The sequence below is a fragment of the Fonsecaea multimorphosa genome (genome assembly GCF_000836435.1).
Source record: "Fonsecaea multimorphosa CBS 102226 unplaced genomic scaffold supercont1.1, whole genome shotgun sequence".
Lineage (NCBI taxonomy): Eukaryota > Fungi > Ascomycota > Eurotiomycetes > Chaetothyriales > Herpotrichiellaceae > Fonsecaea > Fonsecaea multimorphosa.
The window spans coordinates 706,642-721,582 of record NW_015971635.1 but is presented as its reverse complement, the minus strand read 5'-3'; the positions used below and the strand labels follow the sequence as shown (position 1 = coordinate 721,582).

Sequence of the window (14,941 nt, the reverse complement as noted above, 5' to 3'; positions counted from 1 at the left end):
GCTGTACTTTCGACGCGGAATGCTCCTCCCTCTCCAGCTGTCTCGGACTTCCGGGTGTCGTATCGCACGCATCATGTCACTTGATCCGGATACACTATCGATACCGTGCTGCCACGAGCCTCCCTCTAATCGCACACAACTCTCATTTTTTGAACAGGGACATGCCCATGCTCGGCACTACTCACGGCCAACACCGCAAACCTTTCATTCACCTCCAACTCCCACCCACTTCACAGGCTTCTCAGTTTTCGCTCTGTGCGATTTTCTTCGCGGCCCTCTGACTCTTTCCCTTGATGAAATTCGACAAATCACCCACGGGGAGTGTGATGGGGAAGTCGACGCTTTCCAGTAACTGGACCAGGAGGAGGTACCACACCATCATCGTCAGGGCGAAGGTGAATGCTCCTGCTGCCTGCACTCTATGGGTCAGCTTTCGGGGATCCGGCAAGGGGGGCTCGGTGTACAAGGGGTGGAATTCTCGGTACAGGGAATGGTGTAGAAGCTTTGGTCGAACAGGGTATTGGGAGGGGAAAATGGCAAAATCGATATAGATGCTAAAGAAGCGCTCGGGAGCGAGACGAGGCGACTCACTATGGTTAACCTGCTGCCCGCGTGCACGTTGCCGAGCGCCAGGTTCCAGAAAGCCCCCGCGGCACATCCAAAGGCGAAGATCAGGGTGAAAAGCGCGGAGAAGAAGACGAGATTGGTGCGCAAGGAGCAGACGCAAAAAATGGTGGTGATCATGGCGAGCGAAAGGTAGTAGAACCCTGTTGTATTTCACAGAAAGCGGTATTGTATTAGTAAATGAGCAAGGCAAACAATGTTTTGGTAGACTTCCTTGACACTACTTACCGACGGTAGCGTAATAGCTGGATTCAGTCATGCCATGGAACGAGTCTCCCGTGGGGGAGTATTGGACGCCGACGCCGAACCAAGGGATGAGTTGAGTACCGGCCACGATCCAGAAAGTGCCGTAGGTGAAGAACAGGCACATGGAAAAGGTGTTGCCCAGGATCCATTCGGCGATGGCGCCCAGGATCTGCAGAAGACCGCCGAAGAAGACCATGACCGGGCTGTAGGTAGGATCGGTGGTCAGTCGGTCAAGTTTAGAGGGTGGTTTACGTATAGTATTTCCAGAATCAAAACGAGGAGGACAGAGTTACTCACATAAGGGCACCTCCTAAGCCTCCTGCACCACGCCAGCCCATGTTTGCGGCAGCGTACGGAGTCGCAGCCATGACGAAGCCAATGAGAGCGGCAGGTGTTGGGTTACCAAACTAGTAAAGGAGACAAGACCGTGAGAACAAGCCAGGCAGCTTCGAGGGGGGTTGGAATTTCTTTTACCTTCTTCCTCAAGTCTCCGGCAACATTACGCTCTGGAGAGAGGTACAGGGCTTCGAACACATCGCGAGGGAGGAAGACACTGTCTGCCGTCTGGACACGGCGAAGGAAATCTTCTTTCGAATTGAGGTGGTTCAAAGGAGCACCTTTGACCTCTTCCATTGTCAAGGAGGCGAGTACACGCGGTTTTCTGAGGTGGGAAGGAAAGGAACAAATGTGAGTATCTCCAAGTTTCTTTTGGGTTGTGAAGCAAGGATTAGACTCCCCAAAGGTCAGGCCACGAAAATATAGACGCGAGAAGCAAGCTGGACGTCTGGGACAGCCGGCGACGCCGGTCTTCTTGAAAGTTTTTCAACATTTCGTCGGCATTTTAACCTCCCTGCATTGCCGACTCGATCGATGCAGTCAGGTTCCTTAGGCCACGTTGGTTGGGTTGATCTCCATTCAGGAGAACAGGTCGCCATGTGCATTCCATTAGCGGGGAGTCAGCGGTGCACGACGACTGGACGATGCAACCCCGTCAAGCCCCGTGGGGATTGTCGCACTTTGCCTTGGATGGCGTCGAGGAGCGAGTAGGCACATAGAGGAAGGGGTTTCTGCGGTGAAAAGCGGGTTTGTTCCCCTTAGGCTGTGGGGATAGCGACCTACCTAGGCAAGGACAGGCCCAAGTCATGTTTGGCAGCAGCTGGGGTAGAGGGGGAACGGAACCTTCACTCTCCGTAAAAAGGATCATTCAGCACTTGCAAGGGTCTATGCAGCCGGAGGCAGAGCGGAAGGAGAGGCGCTGGGGGAGCCATCGCTCGATCGAAGGAGGTGCATAAACGCGATGGAAGGCGAATGGAACCGACTGGCTGGGGAGCTCCATTGGTTTGCTAAATCGTGCTCGTGGATCTTGACATATTCACTTGCTGCGATGATCGTTTCCAACCCGGAGCCGTGCCTGCGCCTGGGTAGATGGTTGCTGGTGTCTCGGAACCTGGCTGGGTGTCTGGAAAGCCCGGATGACAGCATCTCAGAGTTTTCGAGTCGGGGAAAGGGTAGCATTGCTGCTCTCGGAAGTGAAAACGCCACCTTCGTGCGTTGTAGCCTGTGGGGTGATGGATGTGGGGAGAACTAGTGAGGAATCAGGATGCCCCCAAACGTTTCGGAAGAAGAGCTTTCCTGGGGCATTGCCGTGGATCGTTTCCGCAGTGACGAAGGAAGAGTTGATGGGATGGTTGAGAGGCCCGAGTTCAAGGATTTTGTGGGAGAAGAAGTTGAAACAAGATTTATATTTCCAAGACACCGCCAAGGGCTCTATATAACCCGCTGGTGCCATGGCACTTTCATGATTACTTCTCACTCTGGGCGGAACATGACGCCCTGAAGATAAGTGCCTGCCGAGGCAACGGCCCGGGTCATAGCATGAAAGCCTCAGTGCGCCACCGCTTATGGCCGTTGCACATTGGCTGGATGAAGGCTCTGGAGAGCATGATTCTTCTCCGGAACGAGGACTTTTCGTCCTGACTTTCGGCGGAGAACCTGGCTCGCTAGATTCCCTGCCTACCTGTGTAGGTGATATCTATTTCTTCCGCCAGATTGGTTCATCTGTATCCGCATCTTCGCTTAAGTGCGGGATAGAGAGCACAAATGCAGGGTCTAGACCTTCACTTCCTCTGGAACAGAGTTCTGGTACACCGACCGTTGCTGCTCGAGAGGAAGAAGTGTAAGTGCCCTGGCGAAGAGGACACCCGCCAGTGACGGCAGAACAAATGTGCGGTGACAGACGCAACAGACTCGCCCTGGTCTCACTAGCGTCGTGTATAGGAGCAAAAACGTGTTCGGCCTTCCAATCGCTTCAACAGATCCGGAGCACAAGGCAGAATCGCGTCGGAACGTTGCCGGCGTCGAGAAAGGATTTCACAGACACCAGCGGAGTGTCGCCTAGAATAACAATATGTACAACTAGCGGCCATCTTGCTGACCGCGTACACAATGATGCATTTCAAGGCCGCTTGCATAGCCTTTGACAAGAAACCAGCACCAAGGAGCCAGCGCTGTGTGTTACAGCGTCAGGTGTGAAGTAAGAACAATGAAAATGAGGGTCGAGAGTCCTGCCATGCTGCCATTCGGAACGCGCAATCCCGCGACTGCTTGATTCTGGGTCCCGCCCTCAACGCTGAGAGCACCGCCGAAATACGGCTGAGAAGATGGAGGAGACACGCTCACATCCTGGCTCGTCTGATTTTGCAGGAGGTTGTTTCGGAGTGCACACGAAGGGCGAGTTCCACTGGCTGCCAGCTGCGTGGTGTTAGGAATGGAATTGGTGACCTGGATGGGGAGGTTGAAGATTGTGTAGTATCCGGTCCCATTGATTCGAAACGATTGATGGATCGAGACCTTTAACAGAGTCAGTACACCAGAGAGAGCAAGAGAAGGCGGTCCTGATCGCACATTATAAGAGCCTCTATCGGATGAGCTCCCGGAATCGTCGTCACCATTCCCAACCAGACAGTCAGGCCATGCCCAGTTGACATGCTTCACGGTACTGCCACTCTCCTGTGCCATAATCTCCGCACATCCCGCATTCTGAAAGCCTTGGCTGGTTGTGGAGTTACAATGGAACTCTGGTGCTTCCGAGCTATCGTTCAGCCAGCCATAACTGGTGCCATTCGATATCGTCAAATTGAGGCCCGTAACATAGCTGAACAAAAACATGGTGATATTGAGAATCTCGGTCTCAACGCTAGGAGAGTACGGAGGCTGGGGGATCCGGCCATCTCCTGAGATATCAAGAGCGACCTGGAGGAAGTCTGCGGACCACGCTCAGTATCCTCATAATATGTCTATTCGCGTATCATGTCGGTATGCACTCACCACCCCCTTCAGGCGTAAATGGCTGAGGTGCATCGATGATTGCTAAACCTGGTGTATATATTTGACCATTGACAATGGTAAAATTTGCTGTAGCGTGAGCGCAAGCAGTAAATATCAGGCAAATGAACACCAGAACCCTGGGTAAAGAGGGATGGGCCACTGAAGCATTCATCTCAACGAGATGCGAGCTCTTGGAAACTCTGCATATCTCATGAGATTCAGTGATCCTATGCGAAGCTATCTGTAGACGACATCTCAGCAGCCGGCAATTGTCGATGGGATGGATGGCCATCAATTTGTTGAAACCGCAATCTCCCAGAATTGAGACGCGAAACCGGACTCCCCCCCCCGGTCAGTCAATTTGATTCCTTACCTTCCATGCTCCAAGCGTGTAGAATTGCGTTTCGCCTTTGACAAGAAAACCTGTATTGTATGCTCAGATTGCCACCATAGAACCTTGCAACATTCAAACAGGGACATCTAAGGGACCAACGCCTCGGTCGCAATGTTGATGGAAAGATGGGCGTCAGTTCCGAGCTTTAAAGCGGCGCAGAACTTTACAAGTCTGTGTCTCTCACGTGACCACAATTTTCAATGCAGCCTTTTGAGCTTCTTTGCTCGTAGACTCCTCTCCAGCGACCGTATCCTCACTGTCTCCGTTTTCAAGGTCCCTATCTGGCTGACATGGAGCAAGTCTGCGCACGGTGTGCGAGACTTGGCCTCAGGCCAAGGTCTACTGTTCCATCGATTCCACTGACCACCAGTTCCAGAGGATTCTCCAGCTCAACAGTCTCGTACGATGAAGGTAACGCACACACATCCCCCGTCCACATCTCGTCGTTTCGGAGCATTGCCAACTGACCATAACCCTTGTCTAGGTGATCAAAAGCCATCCCGTCAGCCAAGTGGCAGACCTCTGCCTGGCTCCTCCCTACGCGGCGCGCTCGACAGAAACACTGCCAGCAGTGGCTCAGCTACTCGACCACAAACGACTCGACCCGCAGGAGCAATTCTGCGTCGAACAGGCTCACCACGAACGCAAACTGCTGGCCAAACGGGAACCGCTGCTCGAACCGGGACAGCTGCCGGAGCAGCAGGAGGAGCAGCTCGCGCACCACCTTCTGGCCGCCTCCTACAACGCACGGGAGCTCCTCGTCAAGGTCAAGGTCAACAGCTGCTAATTCGACGAACGGCCGGTGGGCGTGGTCAGGGTCAACAACCACATCAGGGACAGTTTGGTGCCGCTCAACAACAGTCTCCACGACAAGACCGATCTAGAGGAGCTTCTGCACCTGCATCGACGGGCAAGCGCACCACCGACCGCCGCGTTCGGCGCCTCGTCGAAAAGACCAAAACCTCCCTCGCCGAAGAAGAAGACTCTTCCGCCTTCGCCGCCGAAGACCTCCCCACCCGTGTGGAGAATTACATCAACACAATCGTTGACCCACCCGCAAACCCGACGACAGAACTGCCCCATGTGCCCGGTGAGTCGCTCTCCGTGACCGAACTGCGCAAGGACTGGCCCAACACCCCCCTCTCCAACTCCGGTTTGGTGGAAAGCGTGCAACAGAGGATTGAGTGGCTCGCGCACCGAATTCCGCATGGCTACCAGACGCCGGGCCAGTTGGCGGAATGGTACACCAAGGGGTATTTCACGCGCTTCGAGTCCGAGGCGGAGAAGGAGGAAGTCCTAAAGATCGCGCAGGAAATGGCCAAGGTGGAGGCGGATAAAGAGACGGAGAAGAACAACGTCGAGACACAGCCCAAGGATATGGACTTTGACGACGTGGTTTCCCGACCCGGCGAGCACAAGGGCCTCGCGGACACCTATGTGCGCGGGGTGTACCCGGAAGTCAAGAAGCAGAAGATGCCCTTCTTGGACCAGATTGTGCGCAATCTGAACAACAACGCGACTTTTCCTCATGGCAAGACCGAGCAGTTCATGCAGACGGTGCAGAAGGTCATCGTCTCGCGTGCGCAAGGAGGAGGGCCCGCACAGAAGAGGGCTGAAAAGTAAGGGTTATACCTGGTACACAATACATTGGCAAGTGACGCAGAAGAAAACCAGGATTGGGATCGTGAATGTGCTTTCAAAGACCTGAACTAGACACAATGTACAAAACTTGTTCGAGCCTCTTAAGATATCATGGTTATGTCACACCGAACCCCCGCGCTGATCATCGCCCATCAAATGTAACAAAAGGAATGTTCCATTTTGAAACGAACGCCCAACGCCAGACAGCCTCCATAAGTGTCCAGGTTGATATCATGTCGCTCATCCTTGCACCTTGCACAACAAGCCTCAAAGACGCAAAGAATCCAGGTCCTCCCACCCAGACCCCTCGTAACTGGTACTGAATGAGTTCAGAGTTCCGCCAACGAACACGCCGTATCATCGTTGTCCACCACCAAGCTCAGTTGTTGTGGATCCAATGCTGGAATGCAGACATCGTTGAAGAGGATTCGACCTCGACACAAAGGGCAGTTTGACCGGCCCTCGTGGATCAACCACACGACCAGGCACCACCTGTGGAATTTGTGGCCGCACCCTAATTTGTAGACATATTCTGCTCTGCCGATGTCGTCCACCTGGCAAATGGCACATTCAAGTGGTGCAGTATCTTCTGCACCGGCACCATCTGTAGAAGCAATCAATGGACATGGTCTCATGGCCTCTTCTTCTTCGTCGAATATGTATGCTTCTTGGACCTCAAGAAAACGATATTGCTCCAGCATGAACAGGCCAAGAAAGTACAGTGCTGGCAGAACATCTCCGTCCATGGTGATTAAAGTTATCCGCAGGACATGTACCTAAATGGCCCAGGTCACCAGGATGCCGTAGTTGAGCATTTCAAAAGTGGTGACTGTGGTGGGTCTCCGGCGTGCAGTCAACTGAGGCACCTGGACGATACTGATCGTGGTGGCTCTCCAGCGTGCACTCAACTGAGAGACCTGGACGATATTGATCGTGGTACGCCAGGCAAGCTTCTGCATATCGTTGGCGGCGATCATGGTAAGCACGGGAGCCAGGTTGATGGCTTTGAGGTAGAGCATCTTCTGACCGCTCAGCTTCTCGTTGGCCGTGGGTGGCTTGAGCCCTTCCAACACTTTGCATAGGACGTGGACTTTGTGGATCAGAGAATAGACATGGTAATCAATGGCAGGGTCCGTCAGAAGTTTGGTTTTGGCTGTGATGCAAGGTGATATGCATAGCGAGAGTTCGGACAGAGGGGACTCCTGCATTTTAACCTCGTCCGTATTGTGATGCATGAAGTAAAGAGCTGACGATGGTGGAAACGAACCCAGCAGAAAGTAGATAAAGGAAACGAGCGAAGATAGCGACCAACCAAATGAGATAAAAGTATAGACAATGTGGCCTTTCAAACGATACGAAAGACGATTGGGAAGAAGATTGATGTAGGATCAGAATTTCCATGATAGCCGATAAAGACTGTATCTCTATGCTATGGGGAAGGAGCCTTCCAGCCTCACTCCAGCCTCACTAGCCAGTGACAACTTCCTGGGATAATAAAGAAATTACAACGAGGCTTGCTTCGTCCGGACGCAGAGCATGGTGGAGGAAAAGGTAGAAAAAGTTCACATACTGACTTCAAGGCCGCAATCTCACTTCCGGTAAGGAGCTCTTGAGATGCGAGATTTGATAAACTGATGATCAGGATACTCAAGAGGAGAGACCGAGCAGACAGCGGACTTTAAGATCATGCCATTGGCATTGGTGGCAGGGTATAACTGCCATGTTCGATATTTGGTACAGCTGCGGAAGCTGCAACTGGCGGAGGGAGTTCACGGCGCCATTGAGGACTCAGAGGCTGAGGTGAATGCACAGTCAGCAGGCATGCCCACAGTTCCGTCATTTCCATTGTGATATGTTAGGCTCTCTGAACTATGGATCGTTTAACAGGGAAGAGAATGGAACTTGAAGCTTGGAAGGATGCATCAAGGTGTATATTCCCCTATCGCTATCGCCACGTGATACGCCGCTCCTCATCCCCTGTTTTGATGACGGAATCGCGGGCTGAGTAACGAACGCCCTGCCCTCATCATTGCATGTGAATGACGATCCCCGTCTGCACAAGCCGAAACCTTTCGACTACATACATATATATCAGAAAACCTCATTCACAGTGACGCGTTTCTAACAAAGACACTATCATAGACTCCATCAAAATGGCGCTTCCGCCAAAATTCTCCGGCCAGCTTCTGGCCTCGGCCTCTAGCAACGAAGCAAAGCACACCATCGAGCTATACTTGGACTATGTCTGCCCATTCTCGGCCAAGATGTTTAAGACCTTCTACAAGAGTGTGGCACCTGTCATTGAGAAGAAGTACACCAAACCGGGCATCCGCGTCATCTTCCGTCAACAGATCCAGCCGTGGCACCCTTCTTCCACTCTGGTCCACGAGGCTGGTGCTGCTGTTTTGAAAACCGCCCCCGGCTCCTTCTGGTCGTTTTCCGAGAAGCTGTTTGAGCAACAAAAGGATTATTTCGATGTCAATGTGGTGAACGAGGGTCGGAATGAGACGTACAAGAGACTGGCCAAGCTGGCCGGCTCTGTGGAAGGGGTTGACGAGAAGACCATTCTGGACTTGTTGTTGGTACCTGACAAGCCAGACAAGGAAGGTGGACTCAACATTGGGAACAAGGTCACTGATGATGTCAAGTTCATGGTCAAAGCGAACAGAGTCACTGGTGTCCATGTAACACCGACCGTCTTGTTCAATGGCGTAGAGGAACGCAGCATCAGTTCTGGTTGGACATTAGAGCAATGGGAGGAGTGGCTGCAAAAGAACGCGTCCTGAGAGAAAGGCGCCAAACCAACAAAGCAGGGGTTTGTGCCAAGGAGACCAAGAGACACTTGCAGACGACAATGAGTAGCGTGCGAGACCACCATCCATTATTTCATGGCTCAGGGCCGATCCAGTGGTTGAGCTGATAAGGCTATACTAAACCTGAGTGACCACCAATATCTTTGTGCCCAAATCTTTGGCCGTCGTGGGATCCATTCATCAAGACATACACAAACAGGTAGTAAGCACGCCCGCTGAATGCACATGTGAACACGGTTCCTGTGTTTCCGGAAAAACGCCCTCCCAATGCTGCGCTAGTCGGAGAAGTGACTTGGATGAAATTGTGTCAAGGTCAATGAGCAGGAGGCTGGTATCCAATCGGTCGCCTGCACGTGTCAGCGTCTGCACAGATGTGAGAGACGCCAGACTTACTTGAACAGGAGGATATGTGGTTCTGGCTCGTGGACTTCATAGTGCTCCCATCCCAGGCTCTGCATAATGTTCAGCTTAAGTATCACACGTACGTGACAGTCTCAAATACCTGTGTGATCCCCAATCCCCTCCATTCTTCTTCCCACAGCAACTTCAAAGTCCCCTTCGAGTCGTCGAAATAGTCTCTCGGAATGACCTTCAACATGGCTTTTGGGAGTTGTACATGACGGTATTCGAATTCGCTGTCAGAGTATCTGACGCGTATCAGCCTCGGACCGATAAGCAAGTTCACTCCATACACACCTTGCTGAATATCCGATACTGTCAACGAATTCCTCCAGTCGCGCCCTCTCAGACTCGAGTAACAACCTAGGCTTCTTGTTCCGCCGAGACATGTCAACTTCCGCCATATTGCTGGATTGCGAGACGCGATCGGTAGAGAAGACTTCGCTGTTCAAGGGTTTCTCGCTCGAGAGACGTGATGAAGGACAGTGAGGAAGTACCACGTGGCACAACCGTTAGCGGTGCTAGGGTAGCTGCGGACAGGTTTCGCGGAATGGTCTCGTGCTCTTGCGCATGCAAGGGCTGCGTAGAATGTGGAGGTGAAAAGAGCGAAACCGAGTCGGACGGTCTGTAGAATGTGTCGAGGTCAGGCTCCGACCTGAAGAGAGCGTTTGGAAACGGGCTATCGCGAGGGGTAGAAGCAGAGGACTGCGGCCTGCATTTGTGTTTGAGGCGGATCGTCCCAGAGGCTCGCCGAAGTAAACACAGACCGGGGAGCCAAAACCAACGGGCTAGCCTATGAGAGAAGGTGCGGGTGCCAAGATGTTTCGGATAAACTCAACAAGCAACTTCGGATCAGGCCGATGGCTTACCTAATAATCCGGCCGCTGTCACGTGTGCTGGTTTTCGCCCTGCGAAGTTGCGTTGTGTGTCGCGTCCCCGTTGAGATCCTGTCACCCCCATAAGTCTGTTTGAAGGGCGAGCGATGGAAGTCTCCCCAAGGCGCATGCAACTCCCACACCATTGAATGCTTTCGCAAGGGCCTCGTTTGCCCTGTTCATCTCCCCAATACCGAGTTACTGCACTTTGCACCTGATGGTGGCCCCTCCTGCGCCCGCATCCCTCATTCCTCGCCCAATCTCGAAACCTCGTGAGGCCGCGAAATCATGAGCTCGAAGCGCAGAAGCGGCCCTGCAGGCGACCCCGACGACTTTCTAGCCACGCCTGATCCCAAGCGACGCAAGCGGAGCGACGTAAGTATTCAAATAATTCTTTCTCACTCGCCCAACTCCCAACTTCCACTTACCACTTGCACTTCTCGACCGTGCGCAGAGTCGCGGAACCCCCGCCTTGTGCACCTCATGCTGCGTGCAATGCCGCCTCCACTTGACTTGACCGCAGTGCACTGCACTGATCGCATTCGCAATGGTTGATGCATCTCAACAGAGTTTCGCTAATCCAGGTGTGTGCAGGATACCCATTTCCCTGAGGAAGAAACTCGAGAGACCACCACAGACATTGGTCTGAGGCTCGTGAGGCAGTTGAAGAAGTCGCAAGACAAGAATGGCCGCAATGTCGCAATCCATTTCTTGGACCTGCCTAGCAGGGTCGACTATCCTGACTATTACCAGCAAATTGCCATGCCTCTTTCCCTCAACATGATTGAGCAGCGGCTGGAGAATTATGGATATGACAACCTAGAGATCCTGGAGTCAGACTTGAAGAGAATGGTGCAAAATGCAAAGGATTATAACAACAGTCGATCTGCAATCTTTGAAGATGCTGAGCGCATACGCAAGGCTTTGTCCAACTTTATGCCAAAGCACAATCCAGCGTATCTGCGACCAGATTATCGCGCTTATCCGACCCCGATTCCGCAAGAACTGCTTGATCAGGTTCGACGTCAATCCATGTCGTCAGAGGGAACCATGGCTCCGGAGAGGGTCAAGCTGGTCTTCTCTAACCCTGCGGCCCGGCGACGTCAAAGTCAGGCCACTCCATCCACGGACACCCTAACCGAGACGAGGGAAGATGTGAGGCAAGAACAGTTGAAGTTTTTGCAGGAATTGTCGGAGCAGGAAGATGCAATGTAACTCACCCCGTTGAGACTCTGCGGTGTATGACCACACAGACTGACATTTGTTGCCCAGCAATTTTGAGGAAAAGGTATCCAAAAAGGATTATCCCGACTATTACAAGTTGGTCAAGAAGCCGACGTCCATATCAGATGTCCGGGCTTTGGTAGAGACAGATGCAGTCCAAGATTGGGACGCGTTGGCGAAAGAAGTGCGACTCATCTGGGACAACGCGAAAGATTACAATCAGGAAGGGTCCGACATCTACCTGATGGCAGAAAAACTCGAGGTACTGTTTACCCTGGACACGTGTCTAGACGGCAGTATTGTGAGCACGCGCTAACGCTAACGATTATCCTGTTCATAGGCTTGGTCGGAGTCCAAGATGCAGTCACTTGGTGCTCAACCAAAACGCAATCTCAAGCTTTCTTTGTCACAACCAAAGCCAAAGGCTCTGCGACTGACGATGGCTTCGTCTACGCTCACACCAAACCTGGTCGGTGGTACGATCGACAGCGAATCGCTCCGACGACAGAAAGAAGAAATGGGTCAAGCCTTGAGTAAAGTGCACAGGGCGAATTCGAGGGCCGCTCAAGTTAACGGAGCAACTCCAGTGCCTTCAAGCGCTGCTCCCAGTGTTCGTCGAAGCGCCTCACTGGCTACAACTACTGAGCAAGCTGATACAACCACCAACGAGGTCAAAGTCAATGGTATCGCAAGCACTCCCCAACCTCAGGAAGCTGTGAGAGCTTCACACCCTCCTGCGCAAAATCTAGGACAGCAGCTGCCAACCCCTGTCCAAGAAGTCGAAACGTCTCTTCCGAATACAATGCCTCTCACGAACGGAGCCGGTCACCTCGAGCCCTCTGTGCCGCAGTCTTCTAGCCCTACAATGAGCACGAATCCATCGGTTTCCAACGACAATTACTTGAACCAATCCGTCATTCCCATGGAACGACGCTTTCGTGACCCTGGCAGAGGTAAGTTCAGCCGTACCCTTACTCATGTAAGCTTTTCCATCGGCCTCAAGTCTGCTGACATTGAGACCGCTCCACTCCCCAGGCTGGACCCACGCATTGCTCGCTTCTGTGACATTCATGACCAACCCTTCTTTGCCGAATGATCCACGTTGGAAGCTTGTGAGATACGGCTCGTCCACCAAAACCCAGACGAGCGGCTTCATCGCTCTGCCTTCTCACTACCGCGACCTGCGCATCGTCCCCAACACAACCGCTGAACTCGCCGGTCGTCGCCGTCATCGCATCTTTTTCATGCACAACTCCACCGTCTACAAGGAGAGCAACAGCAATCATGTGGAGGGGGCGTTTGAGGTCAGGCTCGTTCCTGGGGAGAATGTCCTTGTCGTGGAGGTGTTGGCGGATCTGAGGGAAGGCGAGAGGAAGACGTATGCGCCCAGTCAATTGCAGTTTGACTTTGAGAGGTGCACCTTGATTGTACATCTCAACAGCACATCCTAAGCTGTTTAATATGGAGAGGAGGAACTTGCACCTGCATTGATAACTTCTTGGTAGGAAAGAACTTTTTTCTTGGTCCAGATGATGGCTTGAAGAGAAAAAAAAACCGGATAGGAAAGCGCGGCGGTGGACGGACTGCTTTCGCACGAGCATATCATGTGCAATGGGATGGGATTGGCATTGTATTATGTGCTTGGTAGGACCGGGACCTCAGTGTACTCTCACAGACAGGGTTTTATTGAGTCGATGAGATGAAGATTGAAAGTGACTTTGTGAAATTCCAAAATGCCTGCCCTGCCAAGTGCTTCTTGCTCGAGGACAGCGTCCAGTAGGATATTTGGGTAAAGTGGCATGAGACGGTGATCAACCAACCGTACATTCATATCGTACCTGTTTGCTCATACGATTGATTCGTCTATACAGAGTATCTTTCCATTGTGTTCAAGCTGTGGTTGGCTCGATCCTAGCTAGCCTCAACCGAACTCCCCCCTACCTGCCCACCCACTTGCAGCCAGCCATCTCATGAAATGGAGGAGTATAACAATACAGCAGCCACGCCACATCCTACCTACTTCTGAGCTCTCGGCCCCGCGACACCAGCTCCAATTACACTGGGCAATTCCTGAGCTCCCATACTGTACAGCATGCCAATCGCGCCAGCTACCAACGCAGTCATGACCACGCCGAAAGAGGCAAACATGACAAAGGGGACAGAAATGTCTTTCTTTTGGCACGCGTTTCCGCCCCATTGGACAGTCTTCTTCGTTCCGTCCTCGTTGATCCGGACGAGGGTGGATGTGCAGCGGCACTTGAAGCAGTTGCTGTGGGCCTTGTAGCAGGAGCCGTGGCCGGAGCACGAGTTTGTGGTGTTCTCGCACGCGGATTGCGAGGTGAAACACTGGGGGATCACGGAAGGGAGGGTGAAGTTCGTGGACGTATTCGCGGCAGGTGTGATGGTCTCGAAGTCAGAGACGGAGGATGGGGACGGGAGGTCCAAGCGTTCCTCTTCGGATTCCTGTGCGGAGCGAGCGGCGTGCTTGTGGTTGTGGGCCTTGTTCTTCTTCTTGGGGTTCTTCAATTTGTTCGTTGAGGGAAGCAGGAGGAGGGTGGATTCGACGTTGTCAGTGGCGGAGAAGTGTTTGAGGATGCGGACCAGGGAGTTCAATTGGGTCTTGACAGACGAGGGGTTGGTGGGCAGGAAACTGTGGAGGGACAGGATTATGGGGATATTTGGAATCTCTGAAGCCGCTAGGCATCTTCCATTTTCGGCGGGATAGGTGAAGACGACCTCGACGCCCTTGCTGTTGGGTGCATTGCGAGAAGCGGGAACCTCATACTCGCAGAGTCCGTCCTTCTCCTTACGACTCCCGTCAGTCACGGCCTTGAAGTCGCTGAGCAAGTCTTTTGTTGGATCCGAAATCCACAGATCAGGCATGGCCATATTAAAGTCGTTGACCTGCATATCGACCCCAGATATTCTGATGAACAGCTTTCCTGGCGCATCTTTGGGGTGGCTCTCTCCAAACAAAGGGGCTTGGTATCCTCCATAGGTATTGAGATCTTCGAGCAGCATCGAGTCTGTGATGCCCAGGTATCGATCGGCCGTCAGGGCTCTTCTTCTCGCGATAATGGCGCTGGCCATTTCTGAATCGATCATGCCGGTCGATGGGGTGGTGATGGAGCGGTCGATGGTAAAGAGGTATGCGCCTTGAGCAGCGACATATTGGGCGAGTGCTGCACAGGGCAGTAGGACCGATAGAGGCTTCATGGTTATTATCGCCAGCTGAGCTCAATGTTGAGCTGTTGATTGTAGCTGGCAGCACTGCAGAGCATGAAGAAGTGCATACGTCGGGGGGCAGATGCACGGATAATTGTTTCGGCCTGAGGAGAGGAGCGACTAGTACTGGCCTCGCTGGTAAGGAGCTAGCGAGCTGTTAGAGCCTTAGAGGA

At 52.8% G+C, this 14,941-nt stretch overlaps 9 protein-coding genes across 9 annotated transcripts; 3 read left to right on the top strand and 6 right to left on the bottom strand.

Moving 5' to 3' along the window:
• Window positions 1-241: 241 nt before the first annotated feature.
• Window positions 242-1,503, bottom strand: Z520_00280 (uncharacterized protein; the record flags this gene model as incomplete). Its single annotated transcript, XM_016770801.1, has 5 exons — window positions 242-412; window positions 592-767; window positions 853-1,073; window positions 1,168-1,277; window positions 1,345-1,503. 5 exons carry the CDS (start codon window positions 1,501-1,503, stop codon window positions 242-244), a joined length of 837 nt encoding a protein of 278 aa, XP_016637711.1.
• A 1,881-nt stretch (window positions 1,504-3,384) lies between these two features.
• On the bottom strand, window positions 3,385-4,369 carry Z520_00279 (uncharacterized protein; the record flags this gene model as incomplete). Its single annotated transcript, XM_016770800.1, has 4 exons — window positions 3,385-3,720; window positions 3,775-3,917; window positions 3,984-4,133; window positions 4,198-4,369. 4 exons carry the CDS (start codon window positions 4,367-4,369, stop codon window positions 3,385-3,387), a joined length of 801 nt encoding a protein of 266 aa, XP_016637710.1.
• A 512-nt stretch (window positions 4,370-4,881) lies between these two features.
• On the top strand, window positions 4,882-6,214 carry Z520_00278 (uncharacterized protein; the record flags this gene model as incomplete). The annotated part of the gene is made up of 2 exons (XM_016770799.1): window positions 4,882-5,002; window positions 5,076-6,214. The coding sequence occupies 2 exons, from the start codon at window positions 4,882-4,884 to the stop codon at window positions 6,212-6,214; spliced, it is 1,260 nt and encodes a 419-aa protein (XP_016637709.1).
• Window positions 6,215-6,561: 347 nt separating this feature from the next.
• On the bottom strand, window positions 6,562-6,978 carry Z520_00277 (uncharacterized protein; the record flags this gene model as incomplete). The annotated part of the gene is made up of 1 exon (XM_016770798.1): window positions 6,562-6,978. One exon carries the CDS (start codon window positions 6,976-6,978, stop codon window positions 6,562-6,564), a length of 417 nt encoding a protein of 138 aa, XP_016637708.1.
• Window positions 6,979-7,008: 30 nt separating this feature from the next.
• On the bottom strand, window positions 7,009-7,467 carry Z520_00276 (uncharacterized protein; the record flags this gene model as incomplete). Its single annotated transcript, XM_016770797.1, has 1 exon — window positions 7,009-7,467. One exon carries the CDS (start codon window positions 7,465-7,467, stop codon window positions 7,009-7,011), a length of 459 nt encoding a protein of 152 aa, XP_016637707.1.
• Window positions 7,468-8,385: 918 nt separating this feature from the next.
• On the top strand, window positions 8,386-9,018 carry Z520_00275 (uncharacterized protein; the record flags this gene model as incomplete). The annotated part of the gene is made up of 1 exon (XM_016770796.1): window positions 8,386-9,018. The coding sequence occupies one exon, from the start codon at window positions 8,386-8,388 to the stop codon at window positions 9,016-9,018; it is 633 nt and encodes a 210-aa protein (XP_016637706.1).
• Window positions 9,019-9,358: 340 nt separating this feature from the next.
• Z520_00274 (cyclin-dependent kinase regulatory subunit) lies at window positions 9,359-9,848 on the bottom strand (the record flags this gene model as incomplete). Its single annotated transcript, XM_016770795.1, has 4 exons — window positions 9,359-9,392; window positions 9,439-9,497; window positions 9,548-9,692; window positions 9,742-9,848. 4 exons carry the CDS (start codon window positions 9,846-9,848, stop codon window positions 9,359-9,361), a joined length of 345 nt encoding a protein of 114 aa, XP_016637705.1.
• A 759-nt stretch (window positions 9,849-10,607) lies between these two features.
• Window positions 10,608-12,994, top strand: Z520_00273 (uncharacterized protein; the record flags this gene model as incomplete). Its single annotated transcript, XM_016770794.1, has 5 exons — window positions 10,608-10,694; window positions 10,914-11,530; window positions 11,592-11,805; window positions 11,884-12,496; window positions 12,579-12,994. The coding sequence occupies 5 exons, from the start codon at window positions 10,608-10,610 to the stop codon at window positions 12,992-12,994; spliced, it is 1,947 nt and encodes a 648-aa protein (XP_016637704.1).
• A 565-nt stretch (window positions 12,995-13,559) lies between these two features.
• On the bottom strand, window positions 13,560-14,759 carry Z520_00272 (uncharacterized protein; the record flags this gene model as incomplete). The annotated part of the gene is made up of 1 exon (XM_016770793.1): window positions 13,560-14,759. One exon carries the CDS (start codon window positions 14,757-14,759, stop codon window positions 13,560-13,562), a length of 1,200 nt encoding a protein of 399 aa, XP_016637703.1.
• Window positions 14,760-14,941: the final 182 nt, after the last annotated feature.